This window comes from Bubalus bubalis, chromosome 5 (genome assembly GCF_019923935.1).
Source record: "Bubalus bubalis isolate 160015118507 breed Murrah chromosome 5, NDDB_SH_1, whole genome shotgun sequence".
Lineage (NCBI taxonomy): Eukaryota > Metazoa > Chordata > Mammalia > Artiodactyla > Bovidae > Bubalus > Bubalus bubalis.
This window is the reverse complement of record NC_059161.1, coordinates 120777305-120795641: the sequence shown is the minus strand read 5'-3', so window position 1 is coordinate 120795641 and position 18337 is coordinate 120777305. Positions and strand designations below refer to the sequence as shown.

Genomic DNA, 18337 nt, shown 5'->3' with positions numbered 1-18337 from the left:
TGTAACTTGTTCATATACAGGGGACTTCCTGTTCTGCTAAGACCTGTGGATCCAAAAGTGAACGCATCCCCTCCAGGTCCAAGGAAGTCACGTTCTTGGCTGGGATTTTAGAGGAAACATGAGAGCTCCATAATTATAGCCATTTCAGTCTTTTCAAAAGACCTTGATCAGGACAAACAAATAGTAAAGTAGAAATAGTCATTGTGTTTCTACCCACTTCTAGAAAGTGTTGCTAAGTTCTCAATACTGGATCTTGTAATGCTGGTGGACTAGATGGAGAAATGATGTGAACAGAAATAAGGAAGCTAAGACAGGTAGGTCAGAATGTGAGGTAACAAAGACAAGGTATTTAGAAGCTGAAGAATTGAGAGAGATTTGGGACCTGAGTTGGAAAAGCAGTTTTCAAGCCAAATTGGGTCATGTGGTATGTGTAATCCTCACTTCAGTTCTTAGAAGATCTCTACTGACCAGTTTGCCTCTATTTTCTGGAGCACAGTTCAGATCCATCTAGCTGTTTCCCATTGCTGCTCCTTTCCCCTGGCTCCCACACTTTGCCCAGCCATTCAGTCTATCCCATTCTTTTTTGTTTTTGTTGTTCTTTAAGGCAAGCACTGCAGGCTACCTACAAAATGATGTATTCTCTGGTTGTCTTTCAAAACTGAAAATAGTTTGTTATATAGTCATGAGCCCAGTAGCTACAGGACTGAACTTCCTACCCACCTGTGCCTTTAGTCATGACTGGTGACTTAGAGATGCAAGAAGATCTGTAAGAGGGATTTCTTGGAAGACTGCTTTCAAGGAGCTGATTCAGCTGAGAGATGAGACTCTTCCCTTCCCCACCTACTTCCTAACTGTTGCCTGGATTTTAGTTGTGATGGCTGGAACTTCTGCAGTTGTATTGGACAATCATGTAACCTTGGAGATGGTTAGCACCCAAGCTCTGGCTGGCCCACCTCCAGTGTTGTTTCAGTAGGAGGGAAAAATCAAGTTTATCTTGCTAAAGTTATAGTTGTTTTAGTTTTACAAAATGTGCATCCAAACTTAACCCTGATACTACTGTGTGTTTAATATGATATAGCCTCTTTATTTTGTTGGGTTTAGTGAATATATTTATATTTTACATTTCTCTAATTTTTATTTTATAAATTGATTCATCAACCATTATACCTAAATTGTATAAATGCAAAATTATGATTATAAGCATGCTTTCCTTTAGATTTTGAATTTTTATGCTTTTTTATCTTCATCCATTCTTGTTTTTTCCATATTTATACAGCCTGGACCATGTCCTTTCTTATAACCTCATCCATATCCATATCTGCAGGCCAAAACAGACTGAGAGCTGGGTGGAGAGAACCAAAGAAGAATAAATACAGGGATATGAATGAAGGGCGGTGGCCCTTGTTACTCATCGTGAAAGTTATTCATTAGGATCACATTCCCCTGCCCTTCTGTGCGCCCATCAACCCCAGGTTTGCCATGACCATGGAAGATACTTCGGCCAGGGGAATTTGAGTAGAGGTGATATGTCACTTCCAAATGGAAGTATTATTTTCTGTCCCACTAGCTGGAATGCAGATGTAATGACAGGAGCTGGAGCAGCCATGTTAGACCAGAGGTAAGTAGCACAGGTGGAAGATGTGACAAGAAAAAAGCAGGCCTTCATCTCTGTGGAGAGATCTGCACTAACATTATATGACAGAGAATTGAAATTGTATTGTATTTAAGACAACGTTACTAAGGTTTTGATTACAGTCGTTGAAATTATAACCTAACACTCATAATAAAATAACTGATCTTTGTGTTAGCCATGTCTTGACATTAGGGTCTGAATGAGACAATATCTACTGATGTATACTTACAAGTGAGTCAAGTGACAGCCCTGCCCTCTGGAAGCTGTGATCTAGTGTGGGATTCAGAAACTGAAGCAAGAACAAAGCCACATGGCAGGACAGCTTCAAGATCCTATAGGAATCCTTGGGAGGGGAAACTCAATCAGTCCTGATCTCAGGAGGTGCATGGACAATCCTCTATCAGTCTTTTCATAAATAGGCCATGGTGCCAAGTTTCATGTGAAATGATTTATTTCAAATTCCTTCCAGAGTGTTTTCCCTTTTGATCCAGTGCTTAAGATATGCGTTTGAGGCCTGGTTTGGGACAATTGCAAATGCCCCAGGGCAACTAAGCTGGTGGACCACAGCTACTGAGCCTGAGTGGCCTAGAGCCTGTGATCTACATCAAGAGAAGCACAGGATTGAAAAGCCAGTGCACTGCAATTACAGAGTAGTCCCTGCTCTCTGAAAAGAGAGAATTCCGGAGCAGCAATGAAGACTTACTGCTGCTGCTAAGTCACTTCAGTTGTGTCCTACTCTGTGCGACCCCATAGATGGCAGCCCATCAGGCTCCCCCATCCCTGGGATTCTCCAGGCAAGAACAGTGGAGTGGGTTGCCATTTCCTTCTCCAATGAATGAAAGTGAAAAGTGAAAGTGAAGTCGCTCAGTCCTGTCTGACCCTCAGCGATCCCATGGACTGCAGCCTTTCAGGCTCCTCCGTTCCTGGGATTTTCCAGGCAGGAGTACTGGAGTGGTGCCATTGCCTTCTCCACAATGAAGACCTAGTGATGCCAAAGTTAAAAAAAAATTCTCCCAGGGAAACCAGTGAGGTCTCAAGAGAAGCAGGACATGAAAAAGGATGAAACCAGTCTGGGTCTGATTTCATGCAAGTCATGGAGAAGGAAGCTACACCCTGTTTTCACAGGGAACTTGGGATATAAGTTGTGCCTCAAACTTGCCCCAACCCAAGGCTAGGGGGCTGGCATTTCACTCTCCCACTAGCGCCTCCCTCTTGTCCTTCAACTAACACCCGGCTGGTGTCTCCAAGCCCTTGTATTAGATCCTCCAAAGACAAATCAAAGGCGACACTAGAAACAAAAGTCACCAAAGCTCAGTAAAATGCAACCTCAGATAATGTTTAGATTTCTGCACCCAGTCTGCCTTCTCCAGCATCATATCTGAAATCCTGTGAGTCTAAAGAACTCCATGGGTCTCTACATGTAAGCATTAAAAAAAATTTCAGGTTTTAATTTATATAGAAGTGTATTTGATTTACAGCATTGTATTAATATTAGTTGTATGGGAAATTAATTCCCTTATACATACACATGTACCTATTGTTTCTTAGATTCTTTTCCCATACAGGATACTACAGACAATTGAGCAGAATTCCTGTGCTGTACAGTAGGTCTTTGTTGATTATCTATTAAATAAAGTAGTATACATATATTAATCTCAAACTCCCAATTTATCCCTCTCCCACCTTTCCACTTTGGTGACTATAATTATTGTTTTGATGGAGGGAAGGGTCTAGGCAATTTTTGTATGAAGGTCTGTGCTTGTGAGAGTGCATAGGCCAGGGAAAGCAAGCCTGAGAGAGACTCATTTGAGATGATGGTATCACTAAGACAGAAACTTCAAAATGGACTTTCTATAAACTTCTTACTGCAAATCTATTTCAAACATAACAAATATAAGAAAGAAGAGTGTCATGAACCCAATATTTCATCATTCGGCATCAATAACTACAAATCTAACATCTTAGTCCCACAGATTGTCATAGACTGGAGACCATGCAACATCAAGGTGGTGGCCAACTGAGTTCCCAGTGGAGACATTCTTGACTTTCATCAGTCTTTTTCTTCTTGCTATGTTCTCACATGTGGTGGTTGAAGGGAAGGAAGAAGAGGGAGAATAAGAGAGAGAAAGAGGGAGAGGCTAATCCCATCATGAGGGACCACAATCAAAACCCATGTCAACCTGGGTACCTCCCAAAGACCCTACTTCCTATGCATAGCATAGCAGCTATCTGTTTTTAAATCAAGACAGACCATCATTTCATTCTCTCTATTACTCCTTATTCATTTTTCCTGAAGTATTTTAGGGACAAGATGAACATTTCATCAAATGTACATAATGAGTATTTGTGGTAGAATGATAGGATATGAAAAAAATGCTCTTTTGTTCCCCATAAAATGTACATTTTATATCCAGTCCATGTGCAAATTTCCCTGATTCTCAAAAAGCAGATGTCTTTTCACAGTTTATTGAAAGAATGTAGTCATATGTTACACTTGGTTGTTTTCCTTTAGGACTAAATAAGTGTTCCTCTCCCAATTTTAATGCCATTTATTTGTTCAGAAATGGGGAGGAAGCAGGGTGGTTTGTCCTACAGAATGTCCCACTATTGGTTTTAGAGCAGGAGTCCACAATACCAGCACAGTGGGTCAGGACCAGTACCAGTCCTTGGCCTATTAGGAACCAGACCTCCACAGCAGGAGGTGAGCTGCAGGCCAGTGAATGAGGCTTCATCTCTATTATAGCTGCTCCCCATCACTCTCTCATCACTCCCGACAGTCTAGCTTGTTTTCCTGGAACTGTTGGTAGTTACATAACCTATGCTTAATAGAAACAAAAATAGCATAAATATTGATGATTATTTTTCTTTCTCAGTGCTCAGAATGGTGAGTTGGTGCCCTAGCAATCTATCACAGTGACAAATTAGATGTTGCTTATTAACATTTGGACACATTCGGCCAGCTTAAAATTAAATATTAAAAAACTAACATCACGTGATCCAGCCCCATCCTTCATGGCAAATGGAAGGAGAAGAGGTGGAAGCAGTGAGAGATTTATTCATCTTAGCCTCTAAAACCACTGTGGATGGTGCCTGCAGCCATGAAATCAGAAGACATTTGCTTTTTGGCATGAAAGCTATGACAAACATAAACAGTATGTTGAGAAGCAGAAACATCATTCTGCCCAAAAAACTGGTAGGTGTTTGGCCTTTTCATTTGGATTCCTAAACTTTCTGTCCAGTCCCCTTTGGTCTTTGAAATCCCTCAGCTTTCTGGTCCTTCACGATTCCCAAGATTATTTTGTGCATTTCTTTATCCAGTCCTGAAATCAGCCATCTCTTTAATATCGTCTGGTGGGAAATGTATTTAGAAGCTACATGTTAGAGCTCAGAATAGTCACTGTTATCAAGTTGTCACTGCTTCTGTGCTTTACAGTGGTCAGAGGAGCAAGTACACATTTTCTTTAAAAATTAAAATAAAAAGGAATATAATCAGTTGGTATAAACTTATGCTTTCAGTTCAAGATTTAAGACAGCAAGGTTTGAAATAAATTTCTATATATTATGTGTGAACCTCTTTTTCTAGCCATTGAAAGGCTTACTTCAGAACATTAGTTTTAATTATTGTCTTGCTTTTACCTGTTAACATACATACAATTCCATCACAATAACAGAAACAATATGAGGAACAATTAGTTGTTGAATTATTGCTTGCCTCAGCTGTGATGGTGGTGCAGATGCATGGCGGCTGCAACGGCAGCACAGAAGTGTGGCAGAGAGGAACTACCCCATGTCCAAATCAGGGGAGGCAGCTGAGAGGCGCTACCCTACTTCCAAGGTAAGGAGCAGCAGCTGCGCTTTGCTGGAGCAGCCGTGAAGAGATATCCCAAGCCCAAGGTAAGAGAAACCCAAGTAATATGGTAGGCACTGAGAGAGGGCATCAGAGGGCAGACAGACTGAAACCACAATCGTAGACAGCTAGCCAATCTGTCACACGGATCTCAGCCTTTTCTAACTCAATGAAACTAAGCCATGCCATGTGTGGTCACCCAAGATGGACGGGTCATGGTGGAGAAGTCTGACAGTATGTGGTCCAGTGGAGATGGGAATGGCAAATCACTTCAGTATTCTTGCCTTGAGAACCCATGAACAGTATGATAAGACAAAAAGATAGGACACTGAAAGATGAACTCCCCAGGTCAGTAGGTGCCTAATATGCTACTGGAGATCAGTGGAGAAATAACTCCAAAAAGAATGAAGGGATGGGGTCAAAGCAAAGACAACACCCAGTTGTGGGTGGGACTCATGATAGAAGCAAGATTCGATGCTGTAGAAAGCAATATTGCATAGGAACCTGGATTGGTAGGTCCATCAATAGAAGCAAATTGGAAGTGGTCAAACAGGAGATGACAAGAGTGAACAAAGACATTCTAGGAATCAGCGAACTAAGATGGACTGGAATGGGTGATTTAACTCAGATGACCATTATATCTACTACTGTGGGCAGGAATCCCTTAGAAGAAATGGAGTAGACATCATAGTCAACAAAAGATTCTGAAATGCAGTACTTGGATGCAATCTCAAAAATGACGGTATGATCTCTGTTTGTTTCCAAGGCAAACCATTCAGTATCACGGTAATCCATGTCTTTGTCCTGATCAGTAACACTGAAAAAGCTGAAGTTGAACAGTTCTATGAAGACCTACAAGACCTTCTAGAACTCACACCCAAAAAAGATGTACTTTTCATGATAGGGGACTGGAATGCAAAAGTAGGAGTCAAGAAACACCAGGAGTAATACACAAATTTGGCCTTGGAGTACAGAATGAAGCAAGGCAAAGGCTAATAGAGTTCTGCCAAGAGAACGCACTGGTCATAGCAAACACCCTCTTCCAACAACACAAGAGAAGACTCTACACATGGACATCACCAGATGGTGGACACCAAAATCAGATTGATTATATTCTTTTCAGCCAAAAATGGAGAAGCTCTATACAGTCAGCAAAAACAAGACTGGGAATTGACAGTGGCTCAGATCGTGAACATCTTATTGCCAAATTCAGACTGAAATTGAACAAAGTGGAGACAAGCAATAGACCATTCAGGTATGACCTAAAAAAAAATCCCTTATGACTATACAGAGGAAGTGAGAAATAGATTTAAGGGACTAGATCTAATAGACAGAGTACCTGAATGAACTATGGATGGAGGTTCATGGCATTGTACAGGAGACAGGAATCAAGACCATTCCCCAAGGAAAAGAAATGCAAAAAAGGAAAATGGCTGTCTGAGGAGGCCTTACAGATAGCTGTGAAAAGAAGGGAAGCAAAAAGCCAAGGAGAAAAGCACAGATATACCCATTTGAATACAGTGTTCCAAAGAACAGCAAGGAGAGATAAGAAAGCCTTCCTCAGTGATCAATGCAAAGAAATAGAGGAAAACAATAGAATGGGAAAGACTAGAGATTTCTTCAAGAAAATTAGAGATACCAAGGAAATATAATTGTTGAATATAGTGTCAGATTTCTTTCCTTTTTTTCTTTTGGTTTTCTTTGGTTTTGTTTTTGATGGGCAGTATTTTTGTTTTTCCTCAGAAGATATTCCACTCTGAATGTAGAGTCATAAGTCTGAATTTTAAAGCCACTTAAGTAATGTGTTGTTATAGGTAGCTAGTCAACAACTTGATGCAATTAGATATATTAGTCTTCTCAATTTGTTCACTTCAGTTCAGTCCTTCAGTTGTGTCCGTCTCTCTGCAATGCCATAGACTGCAGCATGCCAGGCTTCCCTATCCACCACCAACTCCTGGAGCTTGCTTAAGCTCATGTCCATCGACTTGGTGATGCCATCCAACCATCTCATCCTCTGTCTTCCACTTCTCCTCATGCCTTCAACCTTTCCTAATATCAGCATATTTAGTATGCATTCAGTCTCTTTTAAAATCAACCAACATGAATTAAATTCCTCTCTGTCCCCACTGTACTCCCAACCCTAGGCCAGAAACAAAAACCTGCAGAGACTGAAGGCTGATTCTAGCACATTGCTGTGGAGATTTCGTTCCCAATCTTTTTTTTTGGGGAAAAAAAATTGGTTTCTAACATTAAAATCAGTAGATTGTACATATATATCCAAGTTCCGATTCTTTTGAAAACATGGCCAATTGGCCTGCTTTCCAGCATGGGTGAAGTGGAGGAAAGGCTGCTCCCAGTGGTAAGGCCTGTGCTGCCCAGATTTCAACATGGCCACCTAGTCCTAGTATCATATCTCCTGCCTCTTGGGGCCATGAGTTTATGAGAACTAGACTTCTAGCTCTCTTAAGATAAAGACTACTTTTGTCTTGATCAACTTTGACTTTGAAGCCTTTAACCCAGAGCCTAGCACACAGTTCTTCCTTGTACAGTTGTTGCTGCTAAGTAACTTCAGTTGTGTCCGACTCTGTGTGACCCCATAGACGGAAGCCCACCAGGCTCCCCTGTCCCTGGAATTCTCCAGGCAAGAACACTGGAGTGGGTTGCCATTTCCTTCTCCAACAGTTGTTAGATGATATAAAATATCTTGTGGATGCATATGACATTTCTTCCAATACTGAAACCATGCAATTGAAGTATTGCTCTGTCCTAAATCTTTGACACAGACTGGCATCATAAGTGCCCCTGATGTCTGCCATTAGACCCACTACTAAAGCCAGTTGTATATCCCTGGGCTGTCCCTTTGTCATTTGACATCTTATACTCCTAGCACTCTCTCCTCTCCAATGAAGACAGCAATGCCTATCTCATGAAGAGGCTAGGCAGATGACATGAAACCACGCGTGTTGAGCATGGCCCCTAGTATCCATTTTCATGATGTTCTTAGCCTTTTTTTCTCCAAGTAGGCAAGGTTCTCCATCCTCTTAGATGTCCATGCAGATCAGTTTGATTTTCCAGCCAAGATTCAAGGAAGAGATTACAGTTCAAGTCTCTGTATTCTGAAAAGTTTCAAAGTCCATTCGCCAAGGACACTGATAAAGGTAAAGATTTTATCAAGAGCTTTGTGATTTTTTTCAGATCTTTCAGTGGCCTAAAGGGGAAAACTAGGGTAAGTCAGAGCATATATAACTAGGGGCTTCTAGTCACCACTACATGCTAAGAACCCAAACTTCCCTGAGTATTTGGAGCCAGGAAATACACATGAAGTGGCTTGTGCTCCTCGGGCTGGTGGCCTTCTCAGAGTGCATAGTTAAGTAAGTATGGGGACTGTACGTCACATCATATTCCTTTCTTGGATTTTTCTTTTCATCTGATCATTCTTCCACCCATCAGGTTTAGAAGGGAATGGAATATTTCCCTAAGAGTCTTAAAGTTCAACTCTTACTTATTGATAAGTAACTTGCTATAGGAACTGTGTATCCCAAGCTCTTGGTGTAGATTTGGGTTGCACAAATCTTGGGATCCAGTCATGTCATGACCTATTGAAAATGCAACTCCTTGCAACAGTTCAGGGCACAGTCTATGCAGATGTCGATGTGGTCCTGTGGAATAGCACTTTTCTACATTTTATTCAACGTGCCCTCTTTTTTCCTGGTCTACATCAGTGTGTATATGTCTATGTCTGCATCTCTGTATCACTGTCATTTATCTCTCCACCTCTTTGGAAGTCACTGGGAGTGTATTTCTCTTACTTCCTTCTCAAGCCGCTGAATTTCCCTTATTTGTTCCCTATATCTTGGATTCTTCTTTCAATTCTCTTTCAACTTGGAGAAAGATACACTGTTTTACACTGTTTTATATCAGACAAACACTGTGAACACAGTCAACTCAGAAATCTCTTGCATTTCAAATTGCTCTCTTGTAAAAGAGGATAAGAGTCCCCCTTCTACCTCCTTCCTTGAGGTTCTATGAGAAGGAATGAGTGAGATGGCAACAGCAATGCTAATGGCTGTCATTGTTGAGACTTCATATTTATCAGGTTCCTTATATCCATCACTTCAGTTATCGCCAAGATATTCTATTTGTAGGTGTTGTATTGTTACATTCCACCATTTTACCAAAGGGGGGAGTGAGACACCACATGGTCATATGGCTTACCCAAGATTGCAGAACAGAACCTGTATTCAAATCTATGTCTTTGCCATGGTATATGCATAAAATTCTAATAATGTGCCTCATAAAAATGATTAGAAAACACACAGGGCCATTACAATGACAGTTATATCTTAAAACTGACAGCTAATTGTAGCATCTTTGTTTTCTTTGTCAAATGCTCGGTGAAAGAATACCTCTAAGGAGAGTGAAGACCATGAGAAATGCCATCAGTGGAAAAAACACGCTGAACAATTTGCTGAAGGAGCATGCTTACAGACTGCCCCAGATTTCTTTTCGTGGCTCCAATCTAACTCACCCACTGAGAAACATCAGGGATGTGAGTATTTTGGGAGGATGGTGCTCCACAGCGCCCCCTGGTGCTCTAGCCTAGCACTGAGGCTCATCTGGAGGTGCCACGTGGGATGTTGGGGTTGGGGTTCCTGCAAGAGGCACAGACACTGGAAAACAGGGACCCCAACCAGAGGAGAAGGCACTGTCATCCTCAACTGTTGGTCTTTGTGATTGGGCCCGGCAATTACCAGGTGGCAGGTAAACATCCATTTGTGTGTCAAAGATGTGTCATTAGTTTGAGGGCGATTGTTCCTTCTGAACTAAGTGAGCCACTCAGTTATAGATAAAGAGTGAACCATCACTTATCAAAAGGTAGAATCAACTGCAAAGCAATTGTGAATCCCCAGATAGAGGAATTCAGTTACCACAGATGCAAGAACGACAGCAGTAAAAAGTTACTGAACCTGTATTCTGAGTATGGCCATAAGAATCACTGTGGTTCCTGTTTTTAGATTAGAAAAAGGGCTTATTTTGTCTTCAAGATGTCTTCAAAAATGCCCATGCTAGCCTGAGAGATCGGAGAAGGCAATGGCACCCCACTCCAGTACTTTTGCCTAGAAAATCCCATGGATGGAGGAGCCTGGTGGGCTGCAGTCCATGGGGTCGCTAGAGTCGGACACGACTGAACGACTTCACTTTGACTTTTCATTTTCATGCATTGGAGAAGGAAATGGCAACCCACTCCAGTGTTCTTGCCTGGAGAGTCCCAGGGGTGGGAAGCATGGTGGGCTGCTGTCTATGGAGTTGCACAGAGTCGGACATGACTAAACCGACTTAGCAGCAGTAGCAGCAGCAGCCTGAGAGATAGGCAAAGAGTAAATACATGTCAAATGAAAGGGTCAACTGTGTGCTGGTGATTGGATGTGGTTTGAGTTTAGAAGGAGTGGCTGGGGTTGATCAAGAAGGACCTCCTGGAGAAGCATGTGCTAAGGCTGGTTTGAAGAGACCACAGAGCTTCTCAAATGAAGGCACCAGGACTTCCCTGAGTTTCCAGTGGTCCTGGAGGCCCAGTGGTTATGCCTCTGGGCTTTCCATGCAGGAGGTACCACTTCAGTGCCTGTTCATAGAGTCCATATCCTGCATACAATGTAGCACAGGAAAACTATATCAAATGCAGATACATCTGTGACCAAAGTCTGTGAGCTGCACGGTGGTTAGAAAGTGATCTCAAAAGATATGTGACACCCAGAGGGAGGCATCAGTTTGGGAATAGAGGGTAGCCAGTTCTGCACTAACCCACTCCCTCCTTCTCCCTGTAGTTGTTCTATGTGGGTAACATCACCATTGGGACACCCCCTCAGGAATTCCAGGTTATCTTTGACACAGGCTCATCTGACTTGTGGGTGCCCTCCGTCTTTTGCAACAGCTCAACCTGTGGTGAGTACAGACACCCTGTACCTGGTCGTCCTTCACTTGCCATGCCACCCTGTTTCCACCCTTGGCACCTGATGACACTCATCTCTTGTGTCTGCAGCTGCACACGTTAGGTTCAGACATCATCAGTCTTCCACCTTCCGGCCTACCAATAAGACCTTCAGGATCACCTATGGATCTGGGAGAATGAAAGGAGTTGTTGTTCATGACACAGTTCGGGTAACAGTGTAATAAATGCTGATTCAGAACTGGCTATGGAGTGACCACTGCTTGCAAAACAGATTCAGGACCATCTGGCAGGACCCTTCCTATCCTAACTCCCATAGACATTGGCCATCATATCCACAGGATATGTCTCTGGGGAGGCAGTGCCTGTGGTGACACATGAGCAAACAAATTAGCTGACCCAGAGAGTGGCTTGAGGTGTGGACTTGAAGCTCCTCTGCCCATGAACAGTTCAAGGTTCATTTTGCTGGGAGCGAGAAGAAGGGATAAAAGCACCCACTTTTATATTCACAGACTATTCCAGGCACTTTCAGGTGATAACTTGTTTAATCATGCAGCAACCCCACACAGCAGTTACTCTGATTAGCTCATGAGACATATGAGGAAACTGAGGTGCAGACAGAAAGGGCCTTGCTGAGGGCACACATGTGGTAAGTGGTGGAGTTAGGCTGGCTTTTCAGGACTGAAGTTGCTGTGGGGCATTTGAGGACAGGATAAAACTGATCTGGGGACCCTGAGGGCAGTCAAGGGCTTCAGGTATCCATAGTGGTACACTGGAGGCCTGAGAAGTCAAGGGGCCTGATAAATGAGTTCTCACTCTAGACGACCCTTGAGAGTCTAATAAACCTATGGCCTGCCTCCCCCAAAATACTTTAGTAGTTCCCCTCTCTCTTTCTTTCTCATACACACTGACACAAATACACACATATCCCAAGAAGTGAATTCCCCAGACAGTAATTTCATAGAACCCTGCAAGCAAGATTGTATTTTTGGCTTCTGTCTTCCTGGACAGATGCAGAATCCTCAGTACATTACAGAGAATGAAGTCCATTCTTGTCCTTAGGTCACAGTGATGCAAAAGAGAAGGCTACCTTGCTCTCAATTGCTTTGTCCCTAAGGTGGCACCAATGGGACCTGGTCTGACTCTTGATTGCCCGACCTAGACAGAAGCCACAAGGCCAATTTGACTCACCTAGGTGGTGTTTTTCAGAGGGGCAGATGTTTTAAAATTCACAGCCTCTCTCAAGTGTAACCCAGATTTCCCTCCCAGCTTCATCTAACCACCTGTGGGCCACCAATGACAGAACCCAGCCTCAATTCTTCTCTGAGGATCTCATGGCAATGCACCCCAGCCCAGTCCTAGCCCCACTTCATGTATTTGTAAGTGGGAACACTCTTCTCTCCCACAGATTGGGGACCTTGTAAGTACTGACCAGACATTCGGTCTATGCCTGAAAGACTCTGGGTTTAAGGGCATACCTTTTGATGGCATCTTGGGCTTGAGCTACCCCAACAGAACCTTCTCTGGAGCCTTCCCCATCTTTGACAAGCTGAAGAATGAAGGTGCCATTTCTGAGCCTGTTTTTGCCTTCTACTTGAGCAAGTAAGTCTGAGATGGACAATCCCTTTCTCTAACTTAGCTATAAGATGCTTTCAGTTGCACGAAAATTATAGAACACTTGCTAAAGAAGTATCCCGAGAGATAATCTACCCCAGGATAACTATGGCCCCCTGGCTTCACTACTGGCTTTTATAAATAAAATTTCATTGGAACACATCCCTACTCCTGGGCTCAAGACCAGTAACTTGGTCTAGGGGGGTGAGTGAGGAGGAAGGCTAATGGAAGGCAACAGGAAATAAGTTGAAGGAAAGGCATTAGGATTTGCTTATGAATTTAATAAGGAAGGAAGGAGAAGGATGGTGGATATCTTTCCTTCCTCGTTAGCATTCCACTGGGATCCAGGACCAGCTACCCAATTTGTAGGAGCCAGTGAGAAATGAAAGTGTGGGACACAAAAGTGTGGGACCCCTTGTTCAAGAAATATTAGGCATTTCGAGACAGGGAGAACAGAGGTGGGGTCCCTTCTGAGTGTGGGGCCCTTTGGACAGTAGAGGTCACAGGCCAGTGGAGCCAACTCTGGGTGACCTGATCCCACACCCTTAGAACTCCCAGGCCTTGATTTCCCTGAAAAATGACAAGGTGGACAAGGGGAAAGCCAAAACACTTCAGCACCGTGTCCTCTGAGGGTGTCTGAACACTCAGGTCGCTGAAGGTCCAGGGTGTCTTCAGAAGACATAATGGGTGGAGCCCAGCCAAGTGTCAGCTTCTAACCTCCTCTGTGCCATGCACTAGCCAGTAACAGACCTCAGTCTGAATCTCACTCTCTCCTAGATGTTATTTCTGCATCTGTACATGGGGACCTTATTAGGGCTTTGATGGGTGGACAAGCACAGCTCTTAGACAGTGCTGCTGTTACTGTCCTTCAAGGATTCCCCCCTCTCTTCTCTCTACAGAGACAAGCAGGAGGGCAGTGTGGTGATGTTTGGTGGGGTGGACCACCGCTACTACAAGGGGGAGCTCAACTGGGTACCATTGATCCAAGCGGGTGACTGGTTTGTACACATGGACCGGTAAGCCTCTCCCTCTAAGGGTCAGCCCAAGTGATGCTCCCACTACTGTACATGGACACAGGCAGACACACACAAATGCATTCTCAGACACACAGTCACACAGACATATACACCACCCACAACAACACAGAGAAACACACAGACACATGGAAACACACAAGCAGACACATATAAACCTACACAGAGACACATAAAAACATGCATAGCTAGTCAGTGACACACAAGCACACTCAGAGACACATACAGACAAACACACAAGCACATAGATACACAAACAACCCATGGGTTCATAATCCCCAGGCCTTCTGAGCAAGGCTCTGACAAGTGTCCTAAAAGGGTCCAGAGAGGTCTGTGCAGCTGGGAGAGGGCTGCACCCACTGCCCTTTGAGGTGGGGAGCATGGTTAGAGGACTCTACAGTGTGGTGAACAGAGGATCAGGGAGAATTTCTCCAGCTTGAACAGAGTTATGATAAGATGACCAACAGTCCAGGGCTACCTAGGACATAGGAAGTTCTCAGTACAGATAAATGTCATTTTAAAAACAGGGACAGCCCTGAGAAAATGGAGAGAACTGGTCTTATTAGGGAGCAGCTATCCAGAAGTGGAGAGAGGTTGGCTGCAGTCTTAAGACGTGAAAGCAACTAATAAAAAGGACACCCCACGTTCTTGGGCACACAGTGGGACAGGGGCTGTAACAGAGAATCAGGAAGGTGGGATCCAGGGGTGACCTGAGGACAAGAGGCATAATTGAGAGGATTCTGTGTGATACCCTCACAAAAGCTGACCTGTCCTTTGGAGTTTCTGTGGGCTAGTCATGTATTTCCTGGCCAGGGTCTCAGGGTCTGAGCTGGTTGTAGGAGCAGTGCTGGGAGACACCCTCTCCCAGAGAAGCCCCTCTCTCCCCCTACTATGAGAATCTGCTGCCCCTGCGAATCTATCTTCACTTTGTGTGTGACCCCTTCACTTTGTTATTTGTTCCCCATGAGATATAGCTCTCTGGGTGTTTCTTATTATTTTCTCAGTCTTCATTCCCTTATTGAACAGACAAGCCGTGGGCGTCCACTGTGTGCCAGGTACTTTAGGGAGCCCAGGAGAATAAAACTCGCCCTCACATCTAAGAAGGCAGATGTACATGAAGTGACTTGCCTACATAGTGAATTGTGACTTTGGTACATGCTAGACAGGAGGAGGAGAAGGCAATGGCAACCCACTCCGGTACTTTGCCTGGAAAATCCCAGGGACAGCGGAGCCTGGTGGGCTGCCCTTTAAGAGGTCCCACAGAGTTGGACATGACTGAAGTGAATTAACAGCAGCAGCAGCAGACATGAGGAAGGGTCTACAGAGAGTGGCCAAGATAGGAGACTGATAAACACTGGGGAAAGACTTGCTGAAAACAATACAATTAAGGTGGAATCTGGAAGATGAGAAGAAATTTGCTAGTTAAAGGGGAGTGGAGTCTTCTAGGAAGGAAGACCATCTTGTGTCAAGGTACAAACGATCCTGGTGTATTCAAGTACTGCATCTGAGGATGTCAAGAAAGGTGCTGTGTCTAGAGTAAAGGAAAAGAGGGCAAGAGATGAAGGGCTATTTAGGAGACAGTTGGGAAGGGGGCAACTCTGGAGAGACTCAGAGTGACCTTGATGCCCACTTTCTTCCATTGTCTCTCAGCATCACCATGAAAAGAAATGTTATTGCTTGTTCTGAAGGCTGCAAGGCCCTTGTGGACACTGGGACATCAGATATCGTAGGCCCAAGTACACTGGTCAATAACATCTGGAAGCTCATCCGTGCCAGGCCACTGGGTCCTCAGGTGAAGGGTCATGCCCCAGGGTCACTCCCAGTCTCCACACACAACAAGGATCTCCAGGGCCAACCTCTCACCCTCTCTCTCTAACAGTACTTCGTTTCATGTTCTGCGGTCAATACCCTGCCGTCTATTATCTTCACCATCAACGGCATCAACTACCGACTGCCAGCTCAAGCCTACATCCACAAGGTGAGGGGACAATACTGAGGGTTGGTTCTCAAACTGGAGCTTTCAGGAGCCCTTGGGCTGCTGCTGGGAGGAGGGCGCCCTCTGGAGGCCATGTCGAACCATTGCAGATGCTGTTGAGCCCTGTGGCTGGGCCAGTGCTTCCCACAAAACCAATTACTTGAGATGTAAGGGCTGTGTGGGACACTGATCTTCCTGAAATAAATGTGGAGATGCCACACCATATGGCATGGTGGGAGTCACAAGGAGAGGGGAACACTAAGGTACTCAGTGCTCAAAGAGCTTCAATTCAATCTGAACCCGTAGGCGCATGAACATGAAATTCAGCTCTAGTAATCCTGAAATAGGCCATGTTACAATGAGAATGGCTGGGGACAGTCCCAGTGTGATATCCTAGCATAAGTTAACAGTCTCCCTTCCCTTCTCAAAGTTTTCCTGGTTTGGATGATAAATTAAATGGTCAGCCTAGTTCTCGGCTGCATCTTCCCATTGCTCCTGCCAGGTGCGTCCTTTGTGAGTTGGGGTACCCGACCCCTCTGTGTGATGTTGGATAGTAAGGTGAATAAAGGGTGCACAGTGACTGCTCAGCCCCGGCACAGGGTGGAGGCTTCATGTCAGCTCCCTGCGAGAGTTCAGAGCAGGCTGATGGACTCAAAGAAGGCTTTGAGGAAGAGAGGAAATTTTAGGAATTCTAAAACCACAAACTCATTGAGCCATCTGGAGGGTTGCTTGGTTCTAGGCAAAACTGCACTGGGTTCCATGCAAATGGCATCTCTAGGTGGTCTGCACTGGGGCACTGGGGACTTACTCGGGGTGATGAGGGCTACAGACTGACCAGTGGGGATGGGGAACCAGAGTACGTTACACACCCAAGCCTGGAGTGGCCAAAGAGGGTGAGTGTAGGCCGAAGGAGGCTTCTCAGATTTCCTGAGTTAAGTCTTCAAGAATGTGTTGTGGGCACGTTCTATTTAATCTTAAATAGATTATCCATCTATTTAAGATGGATAATCAACAACGAGTTACTTTGTAGCACAGGGAACTCCGCTCAGTTATATGACAGCCTGGATAGGAGGGGTGTCCTTGGGACCAGGATATCTGGATACATACGGTTGAGTCCCTTTACTGTCCACCTGAAACTCAGAATATTGTTAATCAGCTATACTCCACTGCAAAAAACATTTTTTTTTAAATTTTATTTTATTTTTAAACTTAACATAACTGTATTAGATTTGCCAAATATCAAAATGAATCCGCCACAGGTATACGGGAGGCAGAAGGAGAACCAGCATTCTCTGCAGAGAAAACAAGGAGCAGGAATCAGAAGAAAAGAAACAGGGAGTGAGGGGAACTATGGACACACTTGTTCTTTTCTAAAAAATTTATTTGAAGTGTGGCTACTCTTCAGTGTTGTGTTAAGTTCTGCCGCACAACAATGTGACTCATTATACACATAAAAATTTTTTTTCTTATTCTTTTTCATGTGGTTTATCACTGAATATTGAATATAGTTCCTTATCCTCTACAGTAGGACTTTGTTGTTTTTCATTCCTGTGTTTGCCCAACTCCCAGTCCTCCACTCACCACACCCTTCCTCATGACAACCTCATGTCTTGGCCCTCTTTGCTTTTGGATGAACTCTCATATCCCCTGCTGCTGAGAAAACCCCTTGATACTTACCAAAAGAGGGAAATAAAACAAAGAATTGTGCTGGGTTTGGATATTGGGGGGAGTCACTGGTAAGGACTCATGCTTACTGGTGTGTGTCTCTGACTCCCCCAGGATTCTAGAGGCCGCTGCTATACCGCCTTTAAAGAGCACCGATTCACTTCACCTATAGAGACCTGGCTCCTGGGTGACGTCTTCCTGAGGCGGTATTTCTCAGTTTTTGATCGAGGAAATGACAGGATTGGCCTGGCACGGGCAGCATAAATGCTTGGAGTGGTTCAGGAATCAGTAAGGCCGCTGCTAACACACACTCACTCACACTTTGGGCACTCCTGCCCAGGATGCTGGTGAACTGTATTTGGTGGTCTGTACACCCTAAAGAATAAAGGGTTTCACTCTTAATGGTGCTGAAACAAATGGTTGCCTCTGTTTGTGTCTGGGAGTGAAGGATCTAGAACCAAGTTTGAATCATAATTGAGAGGATCCCTACTCCAACTGGCTTCAAGGAAAACAGAGACTCATTGAAATGATTCTGGGAATCCAGGATACAAGAATCAGAGCAAATACAAAGATCTCAGTGACTAGATCCAAGAAATCAGAAGTCATCAATTCTCTCTCACCTTCG

General features: G+C 44.1%; 1 protein-coding gene across 2 annotated transcripts; it reads left to right on the top strand.

The window, feature by feature from the left end:
• Window positions 1-8766: 8766 nt before the first annotated feature.
• On the top strand, window positions 8767-18114 carry LOC102411564 (pregnancy-associated glycoprotein 1-like). Of its 2 annotated transcripts, none has more exons than XM_025286474.2 (9): window positions 8767-8851; window positions 9882-10029; window positions 11303-11420; window positions 11518-11636; window positions 12833-13026; window positions 13938-14054; window positions 15723-15864; window positions 15952-16050; window positions 17827-18114. In XM_025286474.2, exons 1-9 carry the CDS (start codon window positions 8799-8801, stop codon window positions 17974-17976), a joined length of 1140 nt encoding a protein of 379 aa, XP_025142259.2. In that variant the 5' UTR covers window positions 8767-8798; the 3' UTR covers window positions 17977-18114. The 2 variants fall into 2 exon arrangements, with proteins under 2 accessions (XP_025142259.2, XP_025142258.2); XM_025286473.3 differs by lacking the exon at window positions 17827-18114 and adding an exon at window positions 17307-17796.
• Window positions 18115-18337: the final 223 nt, after the last annotated feature.

Coding starts and splice junctions, on each gene's coding strand:
- LOC102411564 (XM_025286473.3), top strand. CDS start 8,799: ATGAAGTGGCTTGTGCTCCTCGGGCTGGTGGCCTTCTCAGAGTGCATA. Junction 11,421..11,517: donor TTGCAACAGCTCAACCTGTG/GTGAGTACAGAC, acceptor TTGTGTCTGCAG/CTGCACACGTTAGGTTCAGA. Junction 15,865..15,951: donor CCAGGCCACTGGGTCCTCAG/GTGAAGGGTCAT, acceptor TCTCTCTAACAG/TACTTCGTTTCATGTTCTGC.